At 38.5% G+C, this 17,077-nt stretch overlaps 6 protein-coding genes across 6 annotated transcripts; 3 read left to right on the forward strand and 3 right to left on the reverse strand.

Annotated features, from left to right (window-relative positions):
* Window positions 1–2,335: 2,335 nt before the first annotated feature.
* VTP21DRAFT_8934 (uncharacterized protein) lies at window positions 2,336–3,291 on the reverse strand (the record flags this gene model as incomplete). The annotated part of the gene is made up of 2 exons (XM_069399837.1): window positions 2,336–2,980; window positions 3,055–3,291. 2 exons carry the CDS (start codon window positions 3,289–3,291, stop codon window positions 2,336–2,338), a joined length of 882 nt encoding a protein of 293 aa, XP_069245692.1.
* A 1,182-nt stretch (window positions 3,292–4,473) lies between these two features.
* VTP21DRAFT_8935 (uncharacterized protein) lies at window positions 4,474–8,291 on the forward strand (the record flags this gene model as incomplete). Its single annotated transcript, XM_069399838.1, has 11 exons — window positions 4,474–4,656; window positions 4,718–4,817; window positions 4,875–4,917; window positions 4,982–5,229; window positions 5,294–5,566; window positions 5,646–5,864; window positions 5,933–6,024; window positions 6,086–6,205; window positions 6,273–6,468; window positions 6,545–6,551; window positions 7,532–8,291. The coding sequence occupies 11 exons, from the start codon at window positions 4,474–4,476 to the stop codon at window positions 8,289–8,291; spliced, it is 2,241 nt and encodes a 746-aa protein (XP_069245693.1).
* Window positions 8,292–9,277: 986 nt separating this feature from the next.
* Window positions 9,278–10,680, reverse strand: VTP21DRAFT_8936 (uncharacterized protein; the record flags this gene model as incomplete). Its single annotated transcript, XM_069399839.1, has 6 exons — window positions 9,278–9,397; window positions 9,462–9,859; window positions 9,930–10,072; window positions 10,147–10,375; window positions 10,446–10,559; window positions 10,626–10,680. 6 exons carry the CDS (start codon window positions 10,678–10,680, stop codon window positions 9,278–9,280), a joined length of 1,059 nt encoding a protein of 352 aa, XP_069245694.1.
* A 2,268-nt stretch (window positions 10,681–12,948) lies between these two features.
* VTP21DRAFT_8937 (uncharacterized protein) lies at window positions 12,949–13,989 on the forward strand (the record flags this gene model as incomplete). Its single annotated transcript, XM_069399840.1, has 1 exon — window positions 12,949–13,989. The coding sequence occupies one exon, from the start codon at window positions 12,949–12,951 to the stop codon at window positions 13,987–13,989; it is 1,041 nt and encodes a 346-aa protein (XP_069245695.1).
* Window positions 13,990–14,011: 22 nt separating this feature from the next.
* On the forward strand, window positions 14,012–14,797 carry VTP21DRAFT_8938 (uncharacterized protein; the record flags this gene model as incomplete). Its single annotated transcript, XM_069399841.1, has 1 exon — window positions 14,012–14,797. The coding sequence occupies one exon, from the start codon at window positions 14,012–14,014 to the stop codon at window positions 14,795–14,797; it is 786 nt and encodes a 261-aa protein (XP_069245696.1).
* An 873-nt stretch (window positions 14,798–15,670) lies between these two features.
* VTP21DRAFT_8939 (uncharacterized protein) lies at window positions 15,671–17,032 on the reverse strand (the record flags this gene model as incomplete). Its single annotated transcript, XM_069399842.1, has 6 exons — window positions 15,671–15,898; window positions 15,972–16,055; window positions 16,154–16,241; window positions 16,298–16,600; window positions 16,684–16,842; window positions 16,914–17,032. The coding sequence occupies 6 exons, from the start codon at window positions 17,030–17,032 to the stop codon at window positions 15,671–15,673; spliced, it is 981 nt and encodes a 326-aa protein (XP_069245697.1).
* Window positions 17,033–17,077: the final 45 nt, after the last annotated feature.

The following is a 17,077-nucleotide window of genomic DNA, read 5'->3' on the forward strand; positions in this document are numbered from 1 at the left end:
TACGCAAACTTCAGTGGCTGGGACCTCGTTCGTGTACACCCATTTACCGAAAAATGAAGATTGTAAACTTGAGTGGATTACCATGCATAGTCAATCTCATGTCATTGTGATATCACTAGGCGAGTTCCTAACGACGTGCATTTCAAAAAATAAGAGATAGCATGCTCATTTGTGAGTAGTGATAGTACATCTTGGAAATATTATATTCGTTAAGTCAATCCCAATCTAATAATGCATAAATTTTGACAATGACAATTAAAAAAAATTCAATATATCTGTAGACGGCGGTGCTTGAGACACAGCTGATAAAAGAGCATTCGAGGGTCCAAAATGAAATCAATGCCAAACGATTGGAGACGGGTCTTAAAGCATTCAATTCAAGAAATACTCAGCTTGGTCCCTTCCTTCCTGGGTAGGATGTAGTTAGACCATTTTGGAAAACTCCAGTCAACACTAGGGTTGAATATTATATTTTCGGGTAATACAGGGTTCTTATCGAATACAGATTGAAAAGATTGTGTACATTCTTAGATCATCGAATCTACAATTACATAGTATAGATGTCGATGCAATAAAGTGTGCTATTTCAAGTATCAAAATTTACTCTGGATGTTTAGTTGCAATATCAAGACTTTAACTTGGTTGTCAGACATTTAAAAAGTGAATCTGAATATTGTCTTGATATACGTATCATTCTTAACCACAAACAGATGTGTAGGCAATAATGAATGCATAGGACCATACCTACCCAGTTTCAGATATATATATTAACAGTAAATACCATTTCATGTCTTATGTGTTTAGTGAATGCAGACATTTGTATTTAACAGTATGTTGTGTCAGTTCACACTAAATTTCACAGAAGAATCTAACCTCTGCGACATTAGGAGAATCGCATGTGAAAGTAACATCATTATTTACATAAAATTTCAGCTCTATTCTAATATAGTTCATATATTGGTTTTAATTACTCGTATTTACCGGGGTCATTTGCAATAAAATTTCAAGATGTATTTTTTGAGCCTTCAGATGATAAAGAAAATACCGGTATTCAGCAGCAAGAGAGTTATTCTATATACGAATGTATTATATAGAGGGTGTGGCTCTGCAAGTGTCTACCAACTACTTGTTTTACTACCACTGTATTGCACCAGAAAATTTTTCTTTTGCCTTTTCATATAAAAATACCCCAACCTAAGCTTTCGCTTAACCGAATAAATCCCGATAACTGGGGAGGACAAGGGATCTACTGGAAATCCGGTTTTAGGTATTTCGGTTTAAGTCGGCTAACTTTCGTATGACGATACATATTCAGAAACAACATAAAAGAGAAGATACTAGCGACTACTTTCCCACAGAACAATGAAAACAAATATTATTTGTTTGTTGCTGTTATGCTCTTTCACCGTAATATATGCGGAAACGCGGCGTGTAGGTACACGGCCCTTCAGCGAATTCAGAAATCTTGAATTATTGAAGGATCGTCGAGGTATCTCGAATAGGAGTGCTAAAAAGAATACCCTGAACAAACGTGACATAGATATCTCAGGAAGCAACGAAGTTAAAGGTCATCGCCAAATTGGCAAGGTAAATGGATACAATTGAATCATGTGTGAGCGCTTTACTTAGATCTTTCGTGATTTACTTGTATATTTAGAATGAAGTTCTCGACACATCTGATTTCAAAAATAAAGGTATCCTGGAACAAGATACAGACATGTGCACTACGAAAACTATTAATGGCCAAGCAACTGTTTCCTGCCCTTCAATTTAATGACGAAATAAATCGTATATATATCGTATATCATATTTAAAGATTTACGCTCAAGCAAACTATTGAGTCGAGGCGATTTTCTCTACCTAAGACTTAGAGCTCCTAGGTATGCTTCCTCCTATGAAGTAATTTATCTATAGAAATCCAACGATATATATATTTTATTGGAGTCTTTGGCAACAATCTTTCATAATTTAAATATTTCATAAAGCTAACTTCAAATATTGATTAGTCGGAATAGCGGTCTACCTTCATAATATCGAGGAAATAACTATCCGAAACATTAAAATTGTTGCCTCACTAAGATGTTTGAGCAGAAATTATAGTGATATGTAGTGCATTTCGCGTAGATAAATTGATTGAAATATAATATACAATACTATACAATATATTTATTGAGTCCAACAACACAATTAATTAATTATTACAAGAAAGGAAGCAAAATAAGAAAATTAATTCTATGGGTTAAAATACGATTATAAAATCTTTTTTCTTTTAAAAAATTGAGAGGCGAATCAAAACCGACTCGTCATTCAATGTAAATCGCCGTTAACTTCTTATTTAAACATCAATTGCAATAAAGTCATCTATCGGAACCGATTCAGCATCAATGGGCTCTACAGGGAGGGTAACTTCTGGCTCTTCAGCTCCTCCAACTTGAGACGGACATACGGATATGGTCATGGTGCCAAAGGTAGAGGTCCTGCAGCTACCCTTTGTCCCAGTTGGAGCTGGATTAGAGGTTGTGAAATAAGTTGTATTTGGGCATTCAACACGGGTCTCGGTACCATATATGGTGGTAATACATTCATCGCCAGGTTCTGGGAGAACTAGTGTGGGTTTTGGTCCAGAGGAAGTAAAGTAAGTCGTATTCGGGCATTCGACGCGAGTCTCGGTCCCATAAATGGTCGTCAGACAATCATCTGGAGTTGTGAGAACGGTTGAAGTGGTAGGTGGCGGCGGCGGTGGAGGTGGCGTCGGTATTATTGTCAATGTGGGTGGGACTGTCATGGTGAGGGAAGATGTATCCGACTCATAAGTGTCCGAAGAGCTCTCAGTGCTAGAGTACTCTGGAGGGTCTATAATAAGAGTTGGTGTCGAATATTCTGAGGTTGATTCTGAGGACGACATATCGGGACCGCCGTACAAATTTTGGTTCAAATTCCCACTCCCTGCCCCGGAATTTACAGTGTTGTTAGAGTTTTGCTATATGAATTAATATTTTTATGGAAGAAAAAGAAAAAAGATGTTATTCAAGTTTCATCACTTCGATACAATACAGATTGGTGTACCTCTCCAATCTGCTGATTCCCTTTGACGTTATTATCGCCTCCCAAGCTAATATCACGTTCAACCAGTGACATGTCGTCCACCTTTATTTCGGGTCTTTTATCAAAGCCATTTTTAGTTTCCTGATTATCTCCAATTTTGTAGGATGGGTCGCGTTTCGGTGCCGCAGAGCTTCCAGTGGCGAGGAAGAGACATGATAATACAATGGTCAAAAGGCCAACTTTCATCTTAATGGAGCATATATTAGTAGGAAATTCTTGGATTGTTTGTAATTACTCTTTTTCACCACAGTTTTATCCTTGTAGACTTTTTTATAACCCCGTGTCTGTTAGATGACCCATCGGCAATTTGAGACAAGATTTTTGACTCTAGTCTTTGAAGTTAATATTAATCCCCGGATTAATACTTTGCCAATGAGATTATCTTGCATAGCATTTCTTTTTTGCACTATTTCAATCTATAATTTAAAGTAATCAAACTCGAAATTACTCTTCTCCACAACATCGTTAGGTGGAAATCACAGAAGGAATTTAACGAATGTCCAGCTGTAATATCGGTGGGTTTGAAGAGCAACAATGCAAGTAGCAACGGAAATATCGGATTGAAATAAAACCCAAGGGCATAGTTCCAATGACGGAATTACAGGTTGGAATCGGTCTGAATTTGGAATTGCTAGGGAGAAGATAAATTGGCATCAAAAATATCAAAAAATAGACTAGGCTATTTGATAGCTTTAAAAGCAAGGGTATATAAGTTATAAAATTCAAGGTAAAGTAGTCATAGTTAGGTTATTCCTTCGATTGATAATAGGAATTGGACGCCTATTTATCCAAGATTATCCAAGATCTGTCAACAAATGTGACTCTGGTTCTAGGAATCGGTTTCTCATGACAAATCGTTCTTTTATTTTTGGTTACACGTAAATCATTCATTGCATAACAATAGCAATTATAAGTAAGCATTTTCCAAGATTATGTATAAATATTACTTAAAATGAAAGATAATATGTAAAATACTCTGAAATATGTAATGATTTATTGAACACTATTGCTTATGCTACTCGATTTCACGTTGATAATGTGGATTATTTGAAATCATGCTCCAAGATTAGGTTAGTAAACGGCATAAATTGAGATCTACAGTGCACAATACAGGATCCTAGGAATTTGGCCTGTGAAGGCGTAGCCCCTAATTCACCTCTGAATTGATTATCAAGGTCGCTCGACAAATATTGGGCTCGAAGCAATACATTATTCTTTTAGGAATCCTGGCCTATCATCTCGCTGATTCCATAATCAAAGTCAGATTATTTCATTAAGTAATATTTAAGGGTCTTGACTTTCGGATATTGAAACATTGCTGGAGAGGCAAGATTACAATACTTACAAGTCTTTGGTATTTAATCAATGATGGATAAAAAGAACATTGAAAATAAGGAGCCGGAAAAGAGGGATTCAGTATCAATTGATGACATTCATTCCTTGGAGGATACCAATTTTGAGCGGTTGAGACAAAAGGAAAAATTATTGGTACGAAAGCTCGACCTGCGCATAATTCCCTGGCTTTCTCTACTTTATCTATTCTCATTTTTAGTAAGTCCATCCTAACTTATATTGCTACTTGATATGCTTATTTCTTCTGAATCTTTAACAGGATCGAGGAAACATTGGCAATGCTAGATTAGCTGGTTTAGAAGAGAGTTTAGAAATGTCAGGAGATGATTTCGAGCATGTACTACTGATTTTCTATGCAGGTAAGGGCTAGATTTTTTGAAATTTATTCAGAGAGATGTCTGACGCATCTATAATAGGCTATATTCTTTTTCAGATTCCATCGAATATAATGGTCAAAATGTAATTCGTACTAAAAAATTCAAGACAGTTGTAGTGATTTGGACTAAAAATTTTATTTTGACAGAGCAACCCCTTCTCGTTGGATATCCGGCACAATGGTTATATGGGGATTTTGTGTGCTTGGAATGGGGTTCACTAGAAGTTTCGCTGGACTAGAAGCAGCTCGGTTTTTTCTCGGATGTTTTGAATCTGGTGTTGGACCAGGATCTCCACTGTTATTGTCCTTTTGGTATTTGCGCGAGGAGATGGCCATGCGAGTTGCCTTATTCTTTGGTTCCTCAACTCTTGCTGGGGCATTTTCGGGAGCAATAGGTAGAGTATTTATATTTGTGATATTCTGCATTGAAATAAAATAATGAATATCTTTTCGCTATAGCATATGCTATTATGAACCATTTAAACGGAGCGGGAGGATTTGAAGCATGGCGCTGGATATTTATCATTGAAGCCATTCCTACAATTTTGCTTGGGCTTGCTTCCTTTCTAATGTTGCCCGACTATCCGGAGCGAGCCTCGACTCGTTGGCTTACGCCTGAAGAAAAAAAGCTAGCGATTGACAGAGCTAAGAGATCGCACAGTATTGACGAGAAATCATTTGATATCAAACAGCTGGTAGCTGCCCTACTAGACTATCGAAATTGGCTGCTTGGTGAGGCGTCCATGTATTTCACTTGTATATTTCCATACTAATGACCGTATGTCTACGATTGAACTCCACTTACAACTAGGTATCATTTACATTGGACTTAATGTGGCGTTATCATCTTATACTGCGTATTTGCCAACAATTGTTGGTGGACTTGGCTATACAAATTTAGATGCTCAGCTACTTACAGTTCCAGCCTACTTAATTGCTTGTGTGGTAGTGATCATCGTTGCTTGGAATGGAGATCGCACTAAGCAGCGTGGTCTTCATATTGCTTTTGTATCCAGCATTGGGATTATAGGTGAAGAACAGATATCCAATGATATATTCTCAACAAAACCTTTTTATCTAACAAATATTTCATTCTAGGATACATCATGCTCTTGGTTGCAAATGATAACAAAATTCGGTATGCAGGCAGTGTCATTATCGCCTCTGGCATTTATCCAATTATACCAACGGTAAGATACTACTTGATCGGCCACTCTTCATTCTGAATATTTATCTTAATTTGAATTGCAGACATTGGCATGGATAAGCAACAACAATAAGGGTCATACAAAGCGAGCAGTAGCCCTTGCTTTTATAAATATGATGGGACAAGCTTTTTCCATCTTTGGAGCAACACTTTATAAGAAATCGGTATGAAATGAATCAATCTCTAGATCTATCGATTGTGTATTTCTAACAGAATGTGCTAATGGATTAGGAGGGACCCCTCTATATTCGAGGACATACTATATGCGTATGCTTCCTATTCGTTTCTGGGGTCACTGCACTTATTTTGCGGTTTTTACTGAAGCGTGAAAATGCGCGTCGAGATGAGTATCAAGCAGCACTCGGAAATGCCCAAGTAACCGGTTCAAACACTGAGGGCGATGAAGATTTATACGATCGACATCCTGGTAGGATTATAAATCATTTATTGTATGCAAGGCTATCTTATTTTCTAACGGTATTAAATTATGATTATCTATATAGGATTTCGGTATATACTCTAGATTTGACTGATTGTCAGAGGATACAGATTCTTAGTGCTTGTAAAAGTATTTGCAATATTCCTCTTTGATTATGTTAATAATGATTTACTAATATATAACAATATTCATAATTTAACAAATAAACTGTATACTAATTGTAGAAGCTAGAGAATGTTCAAATTCGCAATTGAATCTTTTTAATAATTTAAATTCTTAATAGATCATTAACCATTTTTACGGAGTATTGCTATCGAATACCCAGTGCAATATTCGTGAAACAATTTTTTTCACTTTCCATAATAGACGTTTGATTAATATTCATGATGCGTTCAAATACCACTGCTTCACACTCTTTGAAACGGCCGAATAACATTTATGTCGCTTTATTCAAAATATTTTATCTTGTGGCAAAATACATGTCCTTCACAAACTCACTTATATTTAGGTTTCGGTTTTCATTTATGTTCATTTTGATCTACTAAATATCTTAATCTAGAGTGTGATGAGCGCGTAAAAAGCTTTTCATTCGTATTTACCTTGGGTGCCGCTTAGAGGTCAAAAACTCGCCGTTGACTTGCAGTAGACGTTGTGGGACGACTCACCTTATCTAGTGATGTTAGATATGGTTTTTTTTTGGTGTCATATTTGTTGTACCTAAATGATGGTTATTGCTTGGTTAACTTTTGAAGTAATCTCAGATATATTTTGAATTTGTTCTTTGGAATCATATATATTAATGTTATTTTGATTTCATAAATCTATTTAAGCCCATCTGCAAAATTAATATTTTTTCTTTACCGATCTTCAATTTTTATTATCATAAATCCCGAACTTATTACACAAGAAATTTTGCCAAGCCACAAGACTTTGCTGCTCCAGTTTTCGAATATAGTTCTGGATACTCGAATTCTAGTCATTTTGACCTTTGATTCATTTAATAGCTCCTTATTCATAAACTTAACTGCAGCATGACTAACCATTCTTGTAGCAACGAGAACAAAGAATTCAGCTGTTATCGCTGTAGATCAGGTTCGAATAATGCCTCGGATGATGCTCCTTGCAATGAACTCGACTGCCTCAGGCAAAATACTAGTATTGGCAAGTACGTAGAAGAGTTCGAGAGGATTGCCGATGGTATCCCGGACTTGAGCGAGAAAGAAAAGATCGACTTATTTATCAAAGGATTAAAGCCTCGTATCCAAACCGAAGTGAAATTGCGCCATCCGAAGTCATTGATGATCGCGATGTACACTGCAAAATTGTACAATCGAATTGTTTCTGATACTGATTCTGATGAACCGGATGAGCCTAATCCACTTCCTTATTTTGCTGGAACTTTAAATTCAAACAATATAATTGTTTTTGTGGGCACTGGACTAGGCTCCAATTTCATTAGCAAACACATAGTGGACGCATATCAGCTCGAAACCAGTACCATCGATCCTGTTACTCTTGATTTCGGCCTTGGAGGTACCGGCATTTGCACACAATATGCCAAGGACGTGCCGATAAAAATCGGCAATTATCAGGAGAAGCTTAACTTTTACGTTGCTGATATTGGACCTGGAGACGTCTTTCTAGGGACACCTTGGTTTATACTTCGCAATCCAAGTTTGACCATAGAATCAGACCACAAGATCGACTTCAAATTTCAGGGACAGAACATACATTGGCAATGCATGCGTCAACCTAAACGGGATTTTGAAATGCTTTTTCATATCACTGTTCGCAAGCCTGGGAGGTCCTGATAAATTTACTTGTTCAAGTGAATTTCGAGCACTCTTTTAAAATATTCAACCAAAGTTTAGGTCAGATTAAGCTTAGGAAGTCTTGTAATTTCTATGGAAACCGTTTACTCATATGAATACAGTGGTTTTTTTTTTCATGGTACCAACTATATGCAAGTACTTTAGTTTCACCTAATGACCATTCGGAATTTTATGGTCAATTCCGTGTGAAATCGAATATACATCTACACTCATAGTACAGAATGAAGCATATACCTGTCCTGTAGCTGGTCTTAGCTGGAATTTAAGTGCGCTGGGTGTCTAGAGTAAGGGTGATCTTATTATCTTCAAACTCACTAACCTAAACCATTATTCACGTTATATATTTTGAATTGTCGTCCAACTTAAAGATTTTTACTAAAATACACCAGATTCCATAAAATAGTAGACAACATCGATCCTTTATTAATGGGGTTGGCATTTCATAACTACTTGGCATTTTAAAAATCCTCCTAAAATATCCAAAGCCAATAATGTTTAGAAGGTTTTAATTATCCATTCTGAGCATTAAATTAAGCATTACGAGTTCATCCATTGCCTATAATTTACCATGCCTTAGGCTCTCTCACGGGATGCTACTTATTTATAAACAAATTTGAACAAAGTATATCTACGCGTAGAAAGTAGCCTTTTACAATTTAAGCCTCAATAATCCCACAATTTTCAGATGTACTCTCGTTAATATAACATCATTGCGTGATTTACACGGTATTGATATCTGATATCCGAAATATGAATACTTTTTACCAGATCGTTTTTATTGTTGTTCTACGCTGATAGACGGCAATGTATATATTAAAGGGATGATTATTTGTTTCAATATATACCAATTATCAAAAAATGACAAACTATTAGTTTAATAAATCTTAAATCATCGCAAAATATTTTAAAAATAAAAGAATCATCGCATTATTTATTAACACAAACGCGAGTTTATTTGCATTACACTAATATCCCGACATCTGCAACAGATGTGAGAACGCTCGTTCCCCGCTTAACTTGGAATTATCAATATACTGCCTTATCTCGTCAAGTTCAAACTGGTTGAGCTTCACATTCGCGGCCTCCTACCATGGTGTTATGTGTTTAGACCAAGCCAACCATCAACAACAAAACAGCAGAGTCACTTACAGAATTCTCTTCCAGGCGGCTGATACGACGTGTTCCGGGAATGGGGATTATAAGGTCGTCCTGAAGAGAGAGGGTCTCAGCCCAAAGTTTCGCGAGAAAAGCCGGCAAACTATGACATACCTGAGCCAGGGCCCACGCGATGCACAGCTGTGCAGCAGTGCAGTTCTTCTTCTTTGCTATCTCCTGGAACTTCTCAGCAAGCTTCAGGTTATGTTGGAAATTCTCCTCTTGGAACCGGGGCTGATTGTGGCGGAAGTCGTTTGGATCGAGATCTTGAGGACTCTTGATCGTGCCGGTAAGAAAGCCTTGACCGAGGGGAGAATAGGTCACCACTGAAACCCCGAGCTCTCGACAAGTGTCCAACATGCCATTTTTCTCAATATCAGTCGACCAGGGAGCTGATAATGGGTACATTTTGTGTATGTTCAGTGTATGAGAGCAAACTGTACTACTCAAGAAATCCCTTACAGTATTCCATCTGGACAGCAGCAATTGGATGCACCTTGTGGGCTCTTCGAAGAGTCTCGGCGCTACACTCCGATATTCCAAGGTACCGCACCTTCCCTTCTTTCACAAGCTCCGCCATTGCAGCCACTGTCTCCTCGATTGGCCTAGCGTAAAGAATGATTTGGGAACCGTAGTGAGGTTAGCTTTGAAATAGGATGGATGCCAAAAAAGTATTTACACTTCTGGATCAACCCGATGGAGGTAATAGAGATCGATGTAGTCAGTCCCCAGCCTTTCCAATGATTCCTGACATGCCTTCTTCACCACCTCTGGTTTTCCGCTCACACCGAGTTGTTGCTTCTGCATATCAAAGTAGCATCCGAACTTGGTGCAGAGAAACACCTCTTTACGGCGGTGCTTGAGAACTCGAGAAATAAGCTGTTCGTTGTGGCCTCCGCCATATATGTCTGGAAACACACCAAGCATTTGGTTATAAAGTACCCAATAATGAAACATCTGGAATCCGGCAAGACTTACTTGCAGTGTCCCAAAAGTTGATTCCCAAGTCAAGGGCCCGATTGAGGGTTTCCACGCTTTGATCGTCGTCAACTGCTTGATCAAATACTGGCGACATTGTCATGCAACCAAGGCCTAACAAAAGCAAGGCAAATAAGCGGGGACATGGTTGCCTCGATCCAAATGCCTAGAGACTCCTACCAATAGCCGAAACTCTCTCAGAGGTATTTCCAAGCGTGCGGCGTGCAAAAGACATTTTTAGGCTGGATTTCTTTTTCAATAATGGAATGGTTTTGAATTAGAATAGTTCGCTCACCATGTGTGATGGGCAGTTTATATAGGCGCTGTGTGGGAGGTGTATACAAACAAGGACATAGCGAGACTCATCTCTTCGCTTGGAGGTCGTTACCACGAATATGTAGGTTTGAGGTTGAAGGGAGGGTTGATTGGGCAGGGTCAACGGACGGCGGTCAATTGAGCGAGTAATTCATACCACGAACTCGTCAACATAGACTTCAAATTCCGACGCTTTTCGAAATTTCAATTAGCCCATTGCCATTTTGAGAATTGGATGTAACCCCACGTAAATCCTTGTGGCTTATGATCTACTACAACCAGAGAGCAGCGCTGTTTTAGTGCGTTGATTATTAATGTCCACTGTTATCACTGAGCCTATTAATGTCAAAATACGTCAATTTGGTGAACTCTGACGTGTTCGTTTTGTCCATATATGTTCTTTTCTAGCTGCGTATTCGTCGGGTTGAGGATCTTGATGATTAATAAAATTGACATAAGAAAGGATTAATGTCAGTGCACTTAGAAAATGATACCAAACGTGGTAGTGTTGGTGGGAAAGAAAATGACCAGATAATATAACATGAGATGTATTGATAATGGAAATAACAATTAAAATACCCCGAAATGACGAGTAATTTCTATATTATATTTATTATTTGCTATGATTGCCATTAAAATTCAATTTGAAATTTGCTCTAGCTCTGGTGTAGAGATCTCTAGTATTACTAGCCCTAAAACTGATAGAGCACTTCAACTTCGAATTTTCAAATTGGATTCGAAATGAGAATGAATCAATGGTGACTGAATAACGAAAATATAGATGATTTCAGCTTCTTCAGTCCCAAAATTGAAATCTGAACCATCTACGTGGCCAAATCTTTATGATGCCGTCATGCATAGGTACTTTAATGCAAAGAGTATTGCATTTAGGGCAGATTTTTCTGATTATAATAAGTATAGAGACGCAATCTGGCTGCTCAGATAATCAAGCCCAGGTTAGCGAAGAGGCAAGGAGTACATATATCTTGGTCAATTTTTACACACTGAAGCTTAAGGAGTGCTAAGAAATTCAATTATCTATTGGCCACAGTCATTTTTTTCTTCACTTGAAAGATTGAGGTATATGCTATCAGGTTTATATTCTATATCAGCAATAAAAACCCTCCCCTCGACTTTGACTCCTTATAAGATATTAGAGGGGCAAGTTTTAGCCCTTAGTATAGCTTCGGATAGCAAAAGTTATCATGGGTTTTCCTGATATTATGTGATATTATGAAACTTATACAAGGAAACGATATCGAAATATTTAACCTCGCGTTTACAAAATGTATAACTTTCTTTAATTAAAAGATGGATCATGGGACGTGTTCTTTTCAGGATTTGCGAAAATTTTGTATACCTAACTTTACACTTCTATTGTAAGATTTCTCTAGTTACAACACTGGAATGCCAAGATATTCTTAACCTAAGAGTATTTGTTAAATCCTATAACACTAAGACTTCCCAAATACCTGAATGATCAACGCCCAATAAAAAACCGCTAAAAGAAAGCAAAAAAAAAAATTTGAGAGGTGAGTGCATTATTTTTGGAAACGTTGTTAGTATTGTTTAATTATTCAATATGGATTATTAAGTTTGTGTTAATCTGTCTTCGGCAAAGAGGATAATAGCCTCAAAATTTTAAGAGCTTTTTTCGAATTACGGCCGAAATTCAATCGTTCACACTCTATTTTTCTTGTATGCCACCAAACCAAAGGCATGCCTCACTGGGCAGTTTTAGACCAGAACACGAAACTTTTTTGAGTTTTTTCAAAATAACCCCATAGCCGAAACAGGTATTTGTTTTTTACAGCATGTTGTATGAGCAGCTTTCTTGTTAAATTTTCTACACTAGCTCATTTTTTCCAATTAATCGAGCACCTTTTGTTGAAACGTGGACTACTGATTTTACCTCTCCTTTTGATTGAGCCGTCGCAAACACTAGCATAAAAGCATAAAATAGCCTGAGTACTAATATATTTTATAAAAATACTCACATTTCTTGTGAGTCAATAAAGAATGCGTTTATAGAGATGAGGAACCATTTTTATCTCATTTATCAGGTCAACCCTCATGGCAGCCTTGGTAATCCTTGTCATCGGGATTCATTTGGGTCATTGAGGTGCTTTCAAATCAAACCATGTTTACTCCTCTCCTAATACTATTCAGCACAGCCAATTCTCGTGCGATGTATGTATATTTGAGCCGATGGGCAATTTTGGGTAGGATTTTGGTTCAATTGCGACCTGTTCAAGCGGGTAAAGAGGAGCTCTGCAGAGCGTTTGGTGGAGAGTGCGGTACTGTTGATCCTGCGACTTTAGTACTGACGCTTTTAGTTACTTGTCTCACGGCAGATGCAATTATCAAACCAATATGGGATCACTTTCTTGGGGTATTCATGCGTTGGCGGACGCGCCAGATAATAGTATGGTACGCTGAGACGGAGACGGGTCGCCACGTACTAAGCCAATTACGCAAGGCACAATTAACATTTCTAGTAGATGCTGCGGCAGAGGCGTCTGCTCTGGTGCCATGGACACACACGTTTAACCACCCAAGTGGCTACGGTTTGCGCTCCCTCCGGGCAATCGCGCGATCACCATTGGCCAGTCTACAAATAACCCTATCACTCCTTTTGGCAATTATATGGGGCCCTATTATCTGCTTAAGGGCAGTACTGAATAGGTTGTATGTTGAGCGTTGTGCTCAACACCACTGCGTCCCGATGCTATCTATTAGAGGAATTCATCACAATGCTACATGTATGCGCGGGCGTTGGCGCGATGCGTTTCTGCTTTGCGCTATGTCACTACTACCTGATGCCAGCAAATTGAGTTCCTTAGATAGCTTGGACGGTTTCTGCGCTGCATGGACGGCAACTTTGATGACAATTGGAAATCAACCGGAACAAGCTGCAGCAGCTGGTATATTGGGTTGGGCCGTTGCCGCAAGTCACGCAGCTGGTAAGTCCCAGTCACCAATTGTACTTGGTCGTGAGGCAGTGATTAGGTTTCCCGAATTATCGAAGCTGACAATGCATGGATTGGATTACGACGTCAGGTGGGTTGCTACTCTTCGGAATGGCACCATTGAGTCCACGCATGACAAAGGAGTGTTCTTAGTACAGTGGGACTATGCTTTCGACATGAATAACCTCGTTCTTAAAAACACTTGCCACTGCTGCATGGGTCCACACAGTGAATTGTCCAGTGCTAGCTATGCAAGGTAATCTTGATGCGTGGGGATCAGACATGGTACGCTTGCACATTGACATCTGGGGTGGTGGTGTCATAGAGAGCCCAATCATAGCGGCACTTCTGTTTCGGAGAGCAGTTCTGGCTTCTGGTCAATCTGAAAAGTGCGAAGAAGTAAGGGATGAGTTGGTCGTGAAGAATGATGCGCCCTGCTTATGGCGTAAAGTGATTCACTTCAGAGCACCCTGCATCATGGCCGCATCAAGGCAGATCACCTTGGAGCAAGATATGCTCTCTTGCTCTAGTGAGTGGGAGCCGCTGGGTAAGCTTTGGAGTTGCAAGGTGACACTCCCTGCCCAGAGGCAAGAGTGCACTGCACCTCCATTAGTGATCGGTGACGTTAGTGCTGACCTCAGTTCCCAAATAGTCACATTCACACGGCAGCAACTAGATGCCAATTTTAATGAGCTCCAGAGACTGATAAGCACAGATGTGCGGCCATGGTGCGGATGTTCACGCCTAATCGACCCAGTGTGTCCACACTGTCATTTAAATATTCTAGTTAAAGGCGAGTGGCATTGCCAAATGGCTGTGAGTCCTATGTTGCGGCAATATGTGGTGATCACGAATACGTGGGAATCTTTTGAGTACGACAGAGTCAGTAGGTGTGGAGCAATCGCTTGCAGACGCGGCGAAGCCTGCATCACTGATCTGTTGGGCGTTGGGCGTCGGGAATTAGTGGTCGATGTGGAGTCAATACTTAAGAGTAAAGAGACTACGCAAGAAAATATATCGATATGGCTCAAAGCTGAAGGTCTTAAGCATACAACGCAGCCTTGCTAGTAAAATGATAATTCATAGCGTGATATTAATCAATGAAAAGTTTAGAGAGTTAGCAATTTAATACCACTGTATCTATAGTACAGTGCTCCTCTTTTTCATAACCCATTCAGCTATTTTATTCAATTGCATTTTCAATAGTTATACTGAGAGAGAAAGTCCTCTTATCAATCGTCGATGCATTATACATTCACTTCACCGCTGCTAGGAATAAAAGAGAAGAAGCAAGACCCCGATCAAAATCGCCACCTGATCATCGGTCTGTGTTCTAAGTAAGAAAGAAAAAAGAAAGATGGTTACATACATGACGTCGAGTCAGCGTAAAAACTCAACCGACATGAGAATATTTCAATGAGGGATACAACTGGAGAGTGAACGCTGAAATCGTGAATGGAGTGACCGAAGAGGTGATGTGCTCAAAGTCGCCTTTTCTCTCAATTAGGAGCCGCAGACCGCACCTGGAGTTCACGAAAAAGTATTTAAACTGGACTGTGGAAGATTGGAAGCGGGTAATGTCCCTACAAAAAGTCTTCTTAAGGAAATTGCTTAGAAACTTATGCCAAAATCGTAGGGTTCAATGTGAAAATATATAGAATTGCGGTAAAAATTGGCCGGTGGGTATTAGAAAATTGGTAGGTCACCATATAGAAAAGTCACGTGATTTTGCCCTCTTGGCTTTGAAATTTGGATTTTGGCCTGAGAGTATTTCGTCAAATTTTGCTCGGCTGTGACCACCGGCCGGAAAAAAAAAAACTTAGAAAAAAATTTATCTTTAAAAAACATATCTTAATAAAATAAAATATTAAAGAGAATATAAAAGATCGTAATAATAAACTTTAATATTGAGTTATACGGTATAAAACTTGTTTTATAGATTTATTCACCAGAGATAAGACTAGTAAAGTGCTCCTTGTCGACGATATATGTCGTCCGTCCCTTTTGAATCCACCCGACACATCTATCCAGTACTGTCACTTCAACAAATTCCCATGAGCCACGAGTGGTAAAGCTCCTAATATCATATCTATCACGCTCACATTTGCCTGCCCAGTGCACATATGCTAACATATGGTTTCTGCCTCGGTATATACGATGGAAATAAAACTAAGTATACATAGTTAATATTTAGTTCGAGGTTCATAAATTTTCAATGGAAGAAAAGACTGAGTATACTTACTTCAACTTCTGCGTAAAGTTCTTTTTCCACCAATTCTTCAGGTCTTTTATGATACTTGGCATACCGGTCAATAAGCATTATAGCCTATAAATAATATAGTACAATGGATAATGTTAATAAGATACATTATTTCTAATTATTTGGATACAATTTTTTCGAGCTTATGTCAATAATAAACTTACAGCAACTGTATAGTTAATGCATCTGAAATCATCGGAATATTTACGACATTTCTTCGAGCCCAGGATGTGCCCATCCTTTGTTCGGAGTCTGCCGTATTGAAAGCCTGTTCTTGGGACATCCTATAATGAAATAACAACTATTACTTGATTGATTCAGCAAGAAGTTTTAGCAATACAAAGCTGACCTTCACTTCAGAAAGTGCTATTTCGTGGAAAGTAGCATAATGTTCTCTGAGACGGCGATATTCCAGTTCGTCTAGCATATATTTCCTTTTGGGCCAGTATAATTCCTCCACATAATCGGGTAAACCCAAGATGTTATCTAACACCCATGAGGCAGAGGAATTTCGAACCATAGAGGTGAAGGAAGAGTTAAATTGAATATGATTTAATTGCTCGCGTAACTTCACTTGGTTTGTAAGCGAAACGTATGGATGAGTTTTTGATCTAATTCCACAATCAGTGGAGAAAAATTTTATAGTTGGTTATTAAATAGACCATATACTAGAGATGGCAGCAGAATATCATACCTTACCAAAGGAATAAGCATGCCGCAATATCTTTCCATAGGAAATTGCCAGAATGACCAAGGTGGACCATAATCCTGGATAGAATCGGCAACATGCAGGAGATAGTGGAAAACAATCCGATGGGCGGATAGAAGCTCGATATTGTTTCCAGAATACTCGCTAAATTGCCCAAAATCAAAATCACAAAATCAATAATAGAAGCTTTACGATATAATCCAAACGAAATATACCGCGTGTAGTGGTGATAAAACATGTGTAATTTTTTACGTATCTCCTGAACATTTTTGCCTGTTAGGGTCCAAGAAAGACAAATTCTCACGGCTGAGACGAATTGATACCAACCGCTCATGACACTAGAATTGATCAATGAATATAGTTAATAGCAAAGTGACTT

The sequence above is a fragment of the Calcarisporiella thermophila genome, assembly GCF_041956535.1.
Source record: "Calcarisporiella thermophila strain CBS 279.70 unplaced genomic scaffold VTP21scaffold_42, whole genome shotgun sequence".
Classification (NCBI taxonomy): Eukaryota; Fungi; Calcarisporiellomycota; class Calcarisporiellomycetes; order Calcarisporiellales; family Calcarisporiellaceae; genus Calcarisporiella; species Calcarisporiella thermophila.